At 46.0% G+C, this 12759-nt stretch overlaps 2 protein-coding genes across 2 annotated transcripts; both read left to right on the top strand.

Annotated features, from left to right (window-relative positions):
* The first annotated feature begins 249 nt into the window (after nucleotides 1–249).
* LOC126537793 (uncharacterized) lies at nucleotides 250–3135 on the top strand. Its single transcript, XM_050184874.3, has 2 exons — nucleotides 250–513; nucleotides 2628–3135. The coding sequence occupies exons 1-2, from the start codon at nucleotides 316–318 to the stop codon at nucleotides 2916–2918; spliced, it is 489 nt and encodes a 162-aa protein (XP_050040831.1). The 5' UTR covers nucleotides 250–315; the 3' UTR covers nucleotides 2919–3135.
* Nucleotides 3136–6470: 3335 nt separating this feature from the next.
* Nucleotides 6471–10493, top strand: LOC126537704 (neprilysin-1-like). The gene is made up of 3 exons (XM_050184795.2): nucleotides 6471–6500; nucleotides 7049–7354; nucleotides 9694–10493. The coding sequence occupies exons 1-3, from the start codon at nucleotides 6471–6473 to the stop codon at nucleotides 9988–9990; spliced, it is 633 nt and encodes a 210-aa protein (XP_050040752.1). The 3' UTR covers nucleotides 9991–10493.
* The last annotated feature ends 2266 nt before the right edge of the window (nucleotides 10494–12759 follow it).

Genomic DNA, 12759 nt, shown 5'->3' with positions numbered 1-12759 from the left:
AACAATACGGCTTATTAGGCACACCGTGTTGCATTTTGCCAAACGTTTGACTCAATGTCACGTGATGCGCTAAGTTACCGTGCTCAGCTTTCATCCCTACCTCCTAGCGCAGTTTGTGTATTGCTTTGAAAAGCCGTGTTTTGGGAAGTTAGAACTGGCTGAAGGCTAAATTTAAAAGGCGTTCGTCAAGTGACACTAAGGACGCGAACGCAAGTTAACCGATCGTATTGCTTTAATACCAACAGGTTCGATCTAAAGGACCCGGCTCTCTTTCGGGCCCTTAACAAGGCTCTTGCCAAGTTCAGTGAAGACACGATGGTTCTGTACATGGCATGGATTACCATTTTCAACCTTGGACCACTGTTCAGCGCCGAGCTCTCGGACTCAATGTCCGGCAGCGCCCCGTCATCCCAGCCTGATCGAGTTGTTGAGGCACGCTGTCTCGTCCTTATGGAGAAACTCCTCGGACAGTGCATGCCGGCCGCCTTCGTGCAGCTCAATGTTGCACAGGAGGTAAGGAGAGCCTTTTGCCACAGAGAAGATAAAGAAACTCTGTAGCACGAATGCTGGGCTACTTCACTGGCCCTCATTACTCATGCGGCAATTCTGGAAACGAAAGGCGGCAAAGGAAAACCCCGAACACGCTTTACGTACATTGTCCTTCGGTGCGATCACATTTTGTTTGCTTCTGAACCGCAGTCGTTGTGGTACAGCAAATGGTGAAATCGGCGATAAGCAAATGCTGAAAGGAATACATATACATATATATATATATATATGTATATATAAATGTGAAGGGAAGGTAAACGGGCAAAGTGTAGAATGACCCACCAACATCAGATCCATCGCATTTATATATGAGGTCTATTCAATATAATTGGTCGCCCTGCTCCTCGCGCTGAAACTTTGTCGCTTCAATAGATGTCACACGGGCGCACATTTAAACGCCTTATCAACTTACACAAGTTCATTCATTCCGCTGCTGCAATCATGTCCCCCTTTTCGTTCATCAGCGCTGAGAACAAAATTATGGGGTTTGCGTGCCGAAACAGTATTTCATTGTGAGGCACGCCGCAGTGGGAGACTCCGGAATAATTTTGACCACCAGGGGTTCTTCAGCATGCACGTAAACCTAAGTACACGGGTAGTTTCGCATTTCGCCCCCATCGAAATGCGGCCGCCGTGGCCAGAATTTCATCCCGAGACCTCGTGCTTAGCAGCCCAACACTATAGCCAGCAAGCAACCACGGGAGGTTTTTATCAGCCCTTCGGCCCGTTTCATCCGCCGAACAAACCCAGTAAACTTAGCACCACTGAGAGCGTCCTTGAACTGTTTCTCGTAATCGATGCACTTGAAGAAAGTACCTAACAAAGCTTTTCCTAAAAAGCTTTTGATTCGTATGACATATTAGTGCTTTGATAACTTGTTCTAGCTGTTCTCTATGTTTTCAGAAACCCATGTATTTTGTCATTTTAATGCTACACTTTTTTCTACTTTGTTCCCTTTTGTGCACTTCTAACGTACCCGCCATGCATTGTCTCAGAACTCAGGCGGCAGCATTTCTAAGTAAAAAAAAGCGGGATGTCTTTACAGAGCAGCCATTTGTACGACTAAGGGCGCTCGAAAACATTAATGGTGCTCGATCACACCATGTTCATAGAGAACTAACACATCCACTTAGTTTATACCTGGATCGAATTAGGGGTGTGTTAGCGGAGGGGCTGAACAGCCTGCTGAATAAGTGTGACGGAGAAGAAGCCGGCTGTGAAACTATCATAAACAGCTGAGAGTGAAATCAAAACGAACATTCCACCACATTTCAAATGGCAGTTGCCTATATTCTATGCATGATGAGGATGTATGAGAGCAATGCGCTAAAGAAAAGGATTTACCGATCACAACTGCCTAGCCAGCCCGGGGAGATAGCGCTGGGTCATCGTCCTCATGTATATGTATATATGCATATGCATGTATATATGCATATATGTATATATGCATATGGATATATACATGTACATATGTATATGCAACACAAAGTACTTTTTGCTGGAAATTTATATGGGTCGATAATTAACAAAACTTCGAGGACAGCTAAGCATTTTTGATGGGTTGTGAACGCGAAAGCATTTATGTCCAACTGAACGCCGCTGAGCGGTCCTTTGAGTTTTGCGCTGCGAGTAATGTTTCCAGATTTGCGGCGGGGAATGCACTTGAGTTTGCCAGATCCGTGCCTGTCTCACAGCATTGTACTGACGCATCAGCACTTCGAGTTTCTGTGACAAATTTTCACTACGTTCCTCTGGGCATATCGGCAGCGTTCGATTCAGCTCGACTTCGCGTTTTGGAGCCCAGAGGGGCTGGAATTCTGAGCCAAACTTAATTAATATATTTATTTATTTATGTGGAATGCCTCAAAGGCCCGAGAAGACACAAAAAAGCACTCGCGATTTTAAATAGTACAACGTGACTAGGCGACTGAGCGCAGCGAGATTAGTGCTCTGAAACATGCCATCAATCGAATGATAGATGCTGCACACAGACCAAGGGCGTACGAAAGAATATAAAAAAATATTTACAGGAGCGTCATGCGGTCCTACTTAAACATCATTGTCCGTGATGGTTCCAGGCTCAGGAGGACATCCGCCGCATCACAAAGAACATCGACTACCCTCTCAACATCACACTGACCCAATTCACGGCCAACGGCTCGCAGCCAGCGAGAGACTTCTCCAAGTTCACCACGCGGCCTCACCTGTTCGGTGACAACGGCCGTTTTGCGAGTGTCGCCGATCTCGAGCAAGCCGCCGCGGACGCATTGCCGAAAATGAGCGACTCCGTGCTCGCCAACTACCGGCAGATCATGTCGTTCAGGCGAGCACATTTGGGAAAAGTATTGTGTGATAAAGGAGAAAATTAGTAGAAAGAAATCGAGCGCATAGTGCCAGAAATACTTGAACTTTGCTTTTTTTTATTTTTTTATTATAGCAGGTAATCATTAGAGAAATGTGTTGGCCTGTGAGTACGTATGTGCAGATAGTACAAAGGCTGCTCGGAGCGCCCAACGTAAGCATGGTACAAACCGTAGCGGTCGCTACAATTAGCTTTGGCTCCTTTGTACCTGCCCTGGTGGCGTAGTTCCTTTGGCATTTCCCTACTAAGCCCAAGTGCAAGGGCTGAAATCACTGCCGCGGCGCGGCTGCATTTCCTTCGGGGCGAAATGCAAGACCGCCCGTCTACCGTACAAGTGATGCGGGTTCAAGAATGCGGGTTCAGGTGGTCGAGACGAATCCGGATGCGCCCACTATGCCGTGCCTCATAATCATATCATATAATTTGGCAAGCAGAAAGGGCATAATTTATAGTCCAATGAGGCAGGTTTTGTGCCACCGCGTGCTGGAGGGGGGCGGGGGAGCGGGGGTAGGTTTTTACAAAACAACTGTATCTATAAGGGAGACTTGCCCGTTGTGAACAACGTACTCTCGCCCGAAGGAACCAATTGAAAGCCATCCTTCTGAAAACACATGATCGCGCTACAACTTTCACCCTTGTTTTCTATGAAAGGTATGAGCCCTGGCTCATCGAAACAGATGTCCCTACTCTGTGCATGGTGGCCTATTTATTAATTTAAATGCTGTCGCCTTATGTCAAAGCACAGCTTGGATGCGTGAAACAGCACAACATGAACTGAAGCACGCGATCGCTTGAGGAGATGTAGCACCCCCATTTGAGCATTGCTATTTGGCGTGGAATGCTTAAAGGGCAATGCCGGTATTTTTTTAACCATATGAGCATATTGTGATTTTCAAATGACACTGACATTACTAATGACACTACCCAACCGGTGCTGTCACCGATAGGGCAGTTCAGTTTGCCTAGAAATTCATCAATAATTTCAGATAACCAATAAGCGAGATGCCAAAACCAAAACGGGTCGCTGCTTCTTGTGACGTCACGATGAGTCGGTGGTGTCAGATCCTTTACTACCATAACGTAAGCACGCAGAACGTATGATACACACGCAGCACACATGGCTCTAAAGCCGAAGAAGCGAAGCTGATGATGTCTCCTGACGAGAGAGGGAGCTTTCATAGATTTTCCGAACTGCACTTTTAAGCAAAATTACACTCTTTTGCCACACAACAGTAATCGTCATCTGTCTTGTCCGCATTTCCTTTCTTCAACGCGGCGAACCCGGTACAACCCAGCAACGAACGGCATGAGCGTTATCAGCATGACATAGCATTCCCGACAGGAAGGTAACGGGCGCAGCGTTTTCAAGTAAACGCAAGCAAGGCAGATGACGATTATCGTTGTGTGGCAGAGATACACACCAAAGGGTGTACTTTGCCTGAGAGTATCGACAGCGGTGATTTCAGCGACGATTTCAGCGGCAGTGGCGGTCTAGTCTCTGACATCACAGAGAGCAGGTAGCCAGTAAAAATCATGAGTCGGGAAGGCAACCAATCTCTGAAATTCAGTTTCAGGAAAGTTAAAGGATTACAACCATACTGTTGAGGACAGAAAAACACACTGCGAATCAGAACGTATATTCACAACTTTATTAAGATCAATGGGCATGGAAAAATCCCCGTAGTTGCCCCTTAATGGCGTTTCCTGGTTAGAGTACCTAAAAAGAGGTTGAGTCTCTTGTTTTTCGTTTATTCTTTCACTTTTGTATGAGACGGAAAAGAAGGAATTTCGATATTGTGCAAAAAATTGGCCACATATACGAAAAATCCACTAAAATACTTGTATCTAGCCCTACGATGCATCATGCAACGTCTGTGATATGAAAGCAGGTGCCGCTATTGACTGTCATACTAGTTAGTTTTGGCACTCTAGTACGCGTTCGATTCAAATGTTGGCACGCGCCCACATACGGCGCCGCAAAATGCAGGCATTCAGCGAAATTCGTACATCAAACATTCAATGATATGTCACTCGCAACGCAATAGAGAAATCACAGGCATTAGTGGATTTGAAGTAAACAGAAATGAGAAAAAAAGAACGCGCAAAAAAGTTGAGTGCCCTTCCACTCTGTGAAGAAGGATGAGTAGCGAAGGTGTGGATGTGGGCCCCTTAATGGCGAATTGCACCTCCGCCGCGGGTCGGCCCGGCATTGCGCTATCTTCGGGATCGGCCCACGTATGGGTGTGCTTAACACCTGCTTCACCTCCTCCGCTGGTCGGGCCGTTATTGCACAACCTTCGGGATCGGCCCACGTATGGGGAGTTTTTTGCTTACCACGTCAACAACGACGCTTAAATTTCCTTGGACGGTAGAGATATAGAGCTTCGCTGAAAAAGAATCGCTTCGCGTGGTCACAACCACCGCAGTTAAGCAAGCACATACTGCTAGATTGCTGAGATTCGTCACCTGCTGCCTGGCAATAATGCGATGTTCGAAGTCAACGAAATACTAAGCTTACAGTAAGGGGAAAAAATAAATTTACCGAGTAGACACTGGTTCACTGGACTATGGTAGCTATGATATCACGCAGCGCGCGCATTTTCGCCCACCTGATACAGAACACGTAGCTGCTCGCCGCTGCATATCGCAATTCTGTGTCCGTCAATCTTGAGCCTGGTCTCGTAGTTGCACCGGCTTCTTGAAATTTGTCGGCGTTAGCATCGATTTAAATGGACATCACTGAAACCGCTGAGAGCGCTACGAGATGTCACAACGAGAGCTGAATCGCATTCGTGTTGTTTGTTAAAAAAAATGGCAACGTCTACCGAATCGAAGTTCGTTCTTCCATCCCTTAGAGGCCTTGATATTGATTATTTTTATGCAGCTTTTTCTCCTACAGCGATTCCTCCTTACAGCTGTCCCATGATGTAACGCATGTTGTCGCTTAAAGGCCCGTTTCTATGCGTTGGCTTACGCTAAACTGAAGACTTATCGATTTTACGTAATACGTCATCCACCCCTTCACTGAGAGTGTAGGTGACACTAGTATTTTTCCGATCACTTCAGTTACCAGCGTTTGTGTAATGCGCTGCCATATGTTATCAGCAATTGAAGATACCTGCAATTACCTCGAAAATTTCAAGACACGGTGGTTTTGAGCTTGTTGAACCCATCTCCACTGTCTGCTTTAAAGGAGTCGTGTTCGGTCTGTTACAAATTTATGGTGGAAAATCTATCGAAGGGTTTTCTGCTTCAGTGTTTTGAGTTAGGACCACGAATGCTCTAACTTAAGTTTTATTTCTTTTTCCCACAGAATAGCCAAACTAGATGGATTCTTAACGCTCGATAATTTTATTGATCAATCAATACATGCCAGCTCAATCAACAACGTGACTATTCCTGTTGTTAGATCGAGCATCGCCCGTGCTAAACACTAATAAATCCTAATTTCACTGGAAGACCCATAGTAACATCGTAGCGATCTAGCGAAGGTTCGTTCTTCTCACTAGCACGTCTGCTTCCGGCATAGAGTGTCCTAGCATTCTTACTGTAAGTCGTTATGAATAGCGGCTCTGGCAACTCGCTGCATGTAAGAGAACCTTTCTTGTGCACTTCATGTTGTTTAGTCAAGCGCAACTGGAACTAGCAATCGCCGGGTGAAGGTCTAGTCCAGGAGAACTCCAGAAAAAGAAAATCTTCGCTTCCTATGCTCTATGCACCAGAACAACTTTAACTCAATAACATTATGAGCAAAGGCCCACCCACGCCTTCGATACAAGAAAACCTTGCAAGGACAGCTATCGTGTGCTACTATCGTAATTAGCTTAGTCAAGCCTTTGGCTTTGCAGCCTCCTGCACCGGGTGGTGTTATTGTCAGTTGACATCAACAACGCATCCCGGCGGGTGTCTTATAAAGGGCTAGCCATTTATGTTCGCGTTAAGGCACTGCAAGTCCTCGTCCGTATAACATTATTGCGCGACTACTTTGGTGAGCTCACACTCGGCAGGTTCTGTGCTGGCCGCGCGTCGCGGCCGGCGTCTTGAGCAAAAAGGACTAGAGCTCTTCCTGCCCACGAGATATAGCGATTGCACTTGTTAGTTTCTGTGCGGCGCTGCCTGGACTGCACCGCAAACTAGCTCAGCAAGACCATACATTTCAGGCGCACGTTACGGATCGGTGGTTGCTACGCACCTAAGCTGGACCGGGTCAACTACTACCGTTTCTACGACCACGCCTGCCGCTCCGTCGTGGTGTCGCCCATTGCGGCCACGCTGCCTATCTACGACGAACAGACCAGCTCGGGCCTCCGGTACGGAGCCATCGGATCGCTTGTCTCCGAGGCGCTCTTCGAGGCCTTCTACGAAACGCGTGACGACCTTAGCCCGACGCAACGGGAGAAGCTCAACAGTGCACGAACGTGCATTGAACGCTCCATCTTCAAGGTGCGCCCATCGAACGCCCTCCCACTACGTACGGCGCGGGCATTTGTTTCGGTCCTCTTTTTTTATCTATATTTCGTTTGGCCTAGCTCATGTATATCACTTTTACTGTTTCTTAGTAGTTTAAATTTTGCAGTTTGTTGTCACAGTTGTGGCTGCCTTTTGGTTAGTGTTAATAACTCACGTATTTTTGAAAGAAGCACCCGCTCTGCTGTCGAACGACCACGACAGCATCCCGACGCGGAGCACCACGGCATCCCGCCGCAGCAGAAGGGTGTAGATACCGACGAACCTTTAACATAGGCGCAAGTATAGATTATGAACTTCCAAAGAGGTCCATAAACATCAGCGTTGCAGTAGCGAGGAAAAGAACCAACAAACGGGTAAACCCTGAGCCACCGAAACACGCGTCTGAGCAGGACGAGCGCTGGCATCGCCAATGGGGTCTTATGTATGCACTTGACTTAGGAGTTGGTTGTTTAGGCGTTAAAAAAAATCAAGTGTCGCAAGAGGCGTTTATTCCTCAGTAATTCCCATGCAAATAAGTACAACCCTGTCGGTGCTTGAATCGCGTGTATGTGGAAAAGCGGTAAATTTATGATTGCATTTATATTTCGCGTTCTCAGCTTCCGGCTCGTTGCACAGCTGTAAAAGGGGCAGTGCAATTAACAAAAACTGCTGCATTTAGTCCTTAAAATTAGGCTTTATTATTGGTGCTTGCTCCTGGGGCAATGTTAGGCACAGTGTGCTGTTGTTATTTATCTCTTGGAGATGTCAGTCAAGTAGAGAGGAATTAGGTGTTCCAAACAAAACGAACAACGGATTTACCCCGCAAATGTGGAGCACGTGTTTTATTCCGTTTCACGAGTTGGTTGGATCTAATGCTTTTGTTTTTCCACCCTTCCACTCACAGATCGGTATGAGTAAATTCAGCTCCTACTTAGGCCTTCCTCGTCGATACAATTGGTTTACGCTCGCGGTTCAGTGAAAATGTCTTTATTTTGGAATAAGGTGTTGGCATAGGTTTGCCTCCGCTTCATAGATTAGGGAATCCACGCCGTAGTATGTGCTAGACGATTGAATTAAAGTGGGCACCGTGAACATACACCCGTAGTTCATCCGAGTAAGTAGTTAAGGTGGCCGAACGCGCCTTTTTCAGCCGTCTTTTGGGGAAGTGTCGTCCAAAGTAAACGTGTCGCGTCTTAAGCACAAAGCAGACGCGTTCGAATGTACTTCCAACTGTTCCTCTAGCCAAATCTGTTTAAAGAATGGAGTGTTATGATCAGTAAACGGATGAATAATAAGTCAGAAAATCAGCCCACATTAGGCAAGCTCAGGAGCTCCTCTTATACGTCCATAAAAACGCCTTTATGGGGCACTACGGAAACATTACGACCACTTTTAACTCTCTAACGGGCACTTGCATCGCAGTACACAGGCAGTATTCATTCAGTTAACCTAACAATGCTGTTGAATTCAGTGGGAGCTGAATTGGTAGGAACCGTTTCTACTAGGACACATTATTTCCTAACCACTCAACGAGCGAGATGCCTGCTCAAGAATACGCTTTGCGGTAGTGAATGCAATATCTTTCACACAAAATCAAGAGCTTGATCGCTAGATGTAGTCACTATCCCCAGTCCCAGTGTCCGCACAATGGGTAGAATGCCCTTTGACTTCTAAATATTCTTCTTAAACAGCAAGTAAGCAATTAAATACAAACCGATCAAGCATTCGGTCCAAGGGCATTCTACCCATTGTGCGGACACCGAGACTGGGGATAGTGACTACATCGAGCGATCAAGCTCTTGATTTTGTGTGAAAGATATTGCATTCACTATATATGTATATATATATATATATATATATATATATATATATATATATATATATATATATATATATATATATATATATATAATCTCTAGGATTCTAATTTGACTTCTCGAGAAAACATAATTCTGCTAAGTGGAAGCTAAAAAAAATTATTTTCCAGTGTTTCTACAATTCACAGACCGGCCGCGGCGTCCGTGATTTGCGCGCGCCTGTGTGCGGGTGCCTGGGAGGCCACGGAGCAGCGCGCCCGGTTCCTTGCAATATCTCCATATATATATATATATATATATATATATATATATATATATATATATATATATATATATAACTCACACATGTCATCGGGATGCGTCATTTCACGTCACCATGATGCCAGAAGTTAATCCAGGAAAGAACGCAACATTCTTTTCTCTCCTGGGATTAGCATTTGGTTGTTTCGTACGTCGAAACATTGAATAACTCCCACTGCGCTTATGAATTTCGACCTTTCACGGCGGTGATCCCAGGTGGACACGGTCGAAAACATGGAGGAGGCCTTCTTGCTGTACGGCGGCCACGTGGCGCTGTGGTCGGCCTATCGCTCCGAGGTGTACCTGCAGGATCGGCGGCTGCCAGGTCTCGAGGATTACTCGGAAGACATGCTCTTCTTCATCGCCTTCTGCCTAATTCAGTGCGGGGGCAGCGTCATGCCCAGAGACACGTTGTGCAACATACCGCTCAAGAGCTCTTCGTACTTCGCCGACGCGTTCACTTGCCCGCTCGGTAGCGCCATGAATCTCGGAAACCGGTGCTCCTACGTATGACCCTTCATACTTGGCGCTGCTGGAGTTGAGGACTTCGTGGAGATGTGCCATTTGTTTTACAACGCGACAGCGTTAATTTTTTATCTGTACGCATTCAGACTGCCGATAATAAGTTAGAATAGATATGACAATCATTATCTCTGTTCTCTTCAAGAAGTATTACCATGAGCGATATGCTTATTGCAGTGGCGAACCTTGCTGAAGCGAAAGTGTGGCAGAGTTGTTCCGAAAGGGGAAAAAATATACAAGTTGCTTGTGCCACATAAACGAGAAACTTGCTAAAGTTCGCCGTCTTTGTCGCTTGAAGCCAACAGAACAAAACGAGGTGCGCGATTTGAAGCAGTACGTATTTTTTTAGCTGTTGTACACAATTGGCAAATATGCCGTAGCTGCGCGTATTTGTTTGGCAGTCTGTTTTCTTGTCGTATCGCTAACTCCTACCTAAGGTGTCGTGCCCCAGATGGCAGTATTTCTGAAATAAATTAGTTTTACACGAAGTGCTACCTAATACTTCCAGTTTTATTTAATATTTGCGCAGTCATTTTTGTTCCTCACGAGAAGCTGTGCTCAAAAATAGGTGTACCGGAGCTTTCACCATGCGTCACGACTAATGGTGCTAAATTAAGTCTACATATCAGGGCGGGTAAACGTCAGTCAACAAGACTGTTCGAACAGGTCGCATTCGTGTACCACTCAGTACTTCCTGATTTCCGACGAAAAAAAAAAGAAAACAAATTTTGCATTCTTCAATGCAAAGAAATTCTTATCACTTGCACACATATCTCTCGGATTCTAATTTGACTACACGAGAAAACAATTCTGCTATGTGGAAGCTAAAAAGAACCTTTTCCAGTGTTTCTACAATTCACCGACCGGCCGCAGCGTCCGTCATTTGCGCGTGCCTGTGCGCGGGTGTCTGGGAGGCCAGGGAGCGGCGCGCCAGTTTCCTTGCAATATCTCCAACTGGCACTCGCCCCCACCGCATCGCGGCCCACACAAGAGGCCGCGTTTCTACCACAGGGCCCGCATTCGTGAATAGCTTTCGCAGCCAGCGTTTCCCGGTAAACAATAGAGTTACATACGCTTCACTTGCCGGGAACCGCGAGAAGCAGTCAGGGATCTTTGAAAGCTATCGCGTTCCACTCTTAAAGCTGAAGCTTAAGGGTCCTTCAAATTTCCTTTTGAAAGGATCATCACGACGAGGGAGTATGGCATACTCGGAATGAAAAAAATCGCCGTGAAGGCATGGGTGGCCATAAGGTTTATGAAAGAGCGTGATAACGTAATAGTGTGCAACGAATTAATATGTTTTCAAGTTCGGCATATTGTTTTAAGAGTTTAACGCTGGTGCTTTGTGAATAAACATAAATCCAGGACGGTTTTGCAGGGTTTTAATGTCATTAATAAGGTATTCTTGGACTGGGTGCCACAAAGAGGTCACGCATACTCAACTTTTGCGCCAAATAATATAGTGTAGGATAGTTTCTTGATGTGCGTGGAAGCCTCTTTGAGGATACCTTTTATGTGACCAGGGAGCGGTTGGCAGATGTGAGAACGGTGTCGATATGGCTTTTCCACGCCAGGTAACTGCACAAACGAAGCCCTAAGTATACGCTTAGCTCGAAATGAGTTCAAGGTTAGCACTGTTCAACTGGTAGAAAGTTTAAAGTTTAAGTGCAATTCATAGAAGAGATAAATTGAGTCTTGAAGAGGTTATAATACAGTTCACTAATTGAAGGACTTTTCGCGCATTGGCGTCGTATATGCAGTAATTGGAAATGGTAAAAATGGTCGACTTCGTTACCGAACATGCTAACATGTTGCCCTATAACGTAAAACGCTTCCAATATGTTTTATTCCAATCTTCTGACGTCGAATTTGTGTAACCGTGGACACAAGCACCAGGCGAGGACCCGCAGGATTGTCTGAAGAGACCAATCTAATGTTCTCCTCATTTATAGGAGGCCACTTTTGTTTGCTTTAAAAGCGAATAACATTGCGTACACTGAACGGCTGGTCTTATCTAATTGGCTGACAAGAGGCGAGGAGCATGGTCAAGGGAAGAGGATTTCGATGCGGCCAAGCCAGTGCACTGAAATTCGATAACGGGATGAATAGGGTGGTGTCGACATTTGCGATTTGTCCACTTTCCCTTACTTAGCTTGCGGTGGCTGGTAGAAAATCGCAGCGGCATGCAATGGGAGGTTGAGAATGCTGCTAAACCGGATCCTCAGCAAAGCAAAGTAGGCAGAGTGAGGTCGTAAACGTGCTGAAAGTGCTCGAAAACGTTACACAGCCACGCAAAAAGTTTTATAGCACGCAATATTGTACGCATGCTCTCCGGCAGCTGCGAGTAGCCAGTGCCTGAGCGATCGCCGGTGGCCATCTTTTATTCCTTAGGGAACGGGGCAGCCTGCGTCTATTCAAATAAAAGAAATATCAGTTTTGTTCGGCATATTAACGCATCTTTAACGCGTACACGTCAGTTTAACGCTGTGAGTTTTCGCTGTTTTGTGACGTCGCGTGCCACACAGGTGAAGTGGGTGCAGCCCTAAAGCTTTTGACCAATAGCCGAAGTCTAATGGCGAAAAGGCGTCCAATCAGAAAGAGCGATTTTTTTTTTGCTTGGTGCAACCATGCATAATCAGTGTGTACACGTCATATAATACGGGGGGCTATCGCGGTGTTCTTGACGTCGGGTGACCGACAGGCGACTTGGAGGTGGTCCCAAAAAGATTTTGACCAATCAAGGAGGGCTGAAGGCAGATT

This window comes from Dermacentor andersoni, chromosome 4 (genome assembly GCF_023375885.2).
Source record: "Dermacentor andersoni chromosome 4, qqDerAnde1_hic_scaffold, whole genome shotgun sequence".
Lineage (NCBI taxonomy): Eukaryota > Metazoa > Arthropoda > Arachnida > Ixodida > Ixodidae > Dermacentor > Dermacentor andersoni.
This window is presented reverse-complemented; position numbering and strand designations above follow the sequence as displayed.

What these genes read in the sequence shown, in the direction of transcription:
- LOC126537704 (XM_050184795.2), top strand. Translation starts at nt 6,471, where the DNA reads ATGAATAGCGGCTCTGGCAACTCGCTGCAT. An exon ending in GCTCTGGCAACTCGCTGCAT is followed by an intron (nt 6,501 to 7,048) that starts GTAAGAGAACCT and finishes ACCGCAAACTAG; the next exon opens with CTCAGCAAGACCATACATTT. An exon ending in TTGAACGCTCCATCTTCAAG is followed by an intron (nt 7,355 to 9,693) that starts GTGCGCCCATCG and finishes CGGTGATCCCAG; the next exon opens with GTGGACACGGTCGAAAACAT.
- LOC126537793 (XM_050184874.3), top strand. Translation starts at nt 316, where the DNA reads ATGGTTCTGTACATGGCATGGATTACCATTTTCAACCTTGGACCACTG. An exon ending in AGCTCAATGTTGCACAGGAG is followed by an intron (nt 514 to 2,627) that starts GTAAGGAGAGCC and finishes TGATGGTTCCAG; the next exon opens with GCTCAGGAGGACATCCGCCG.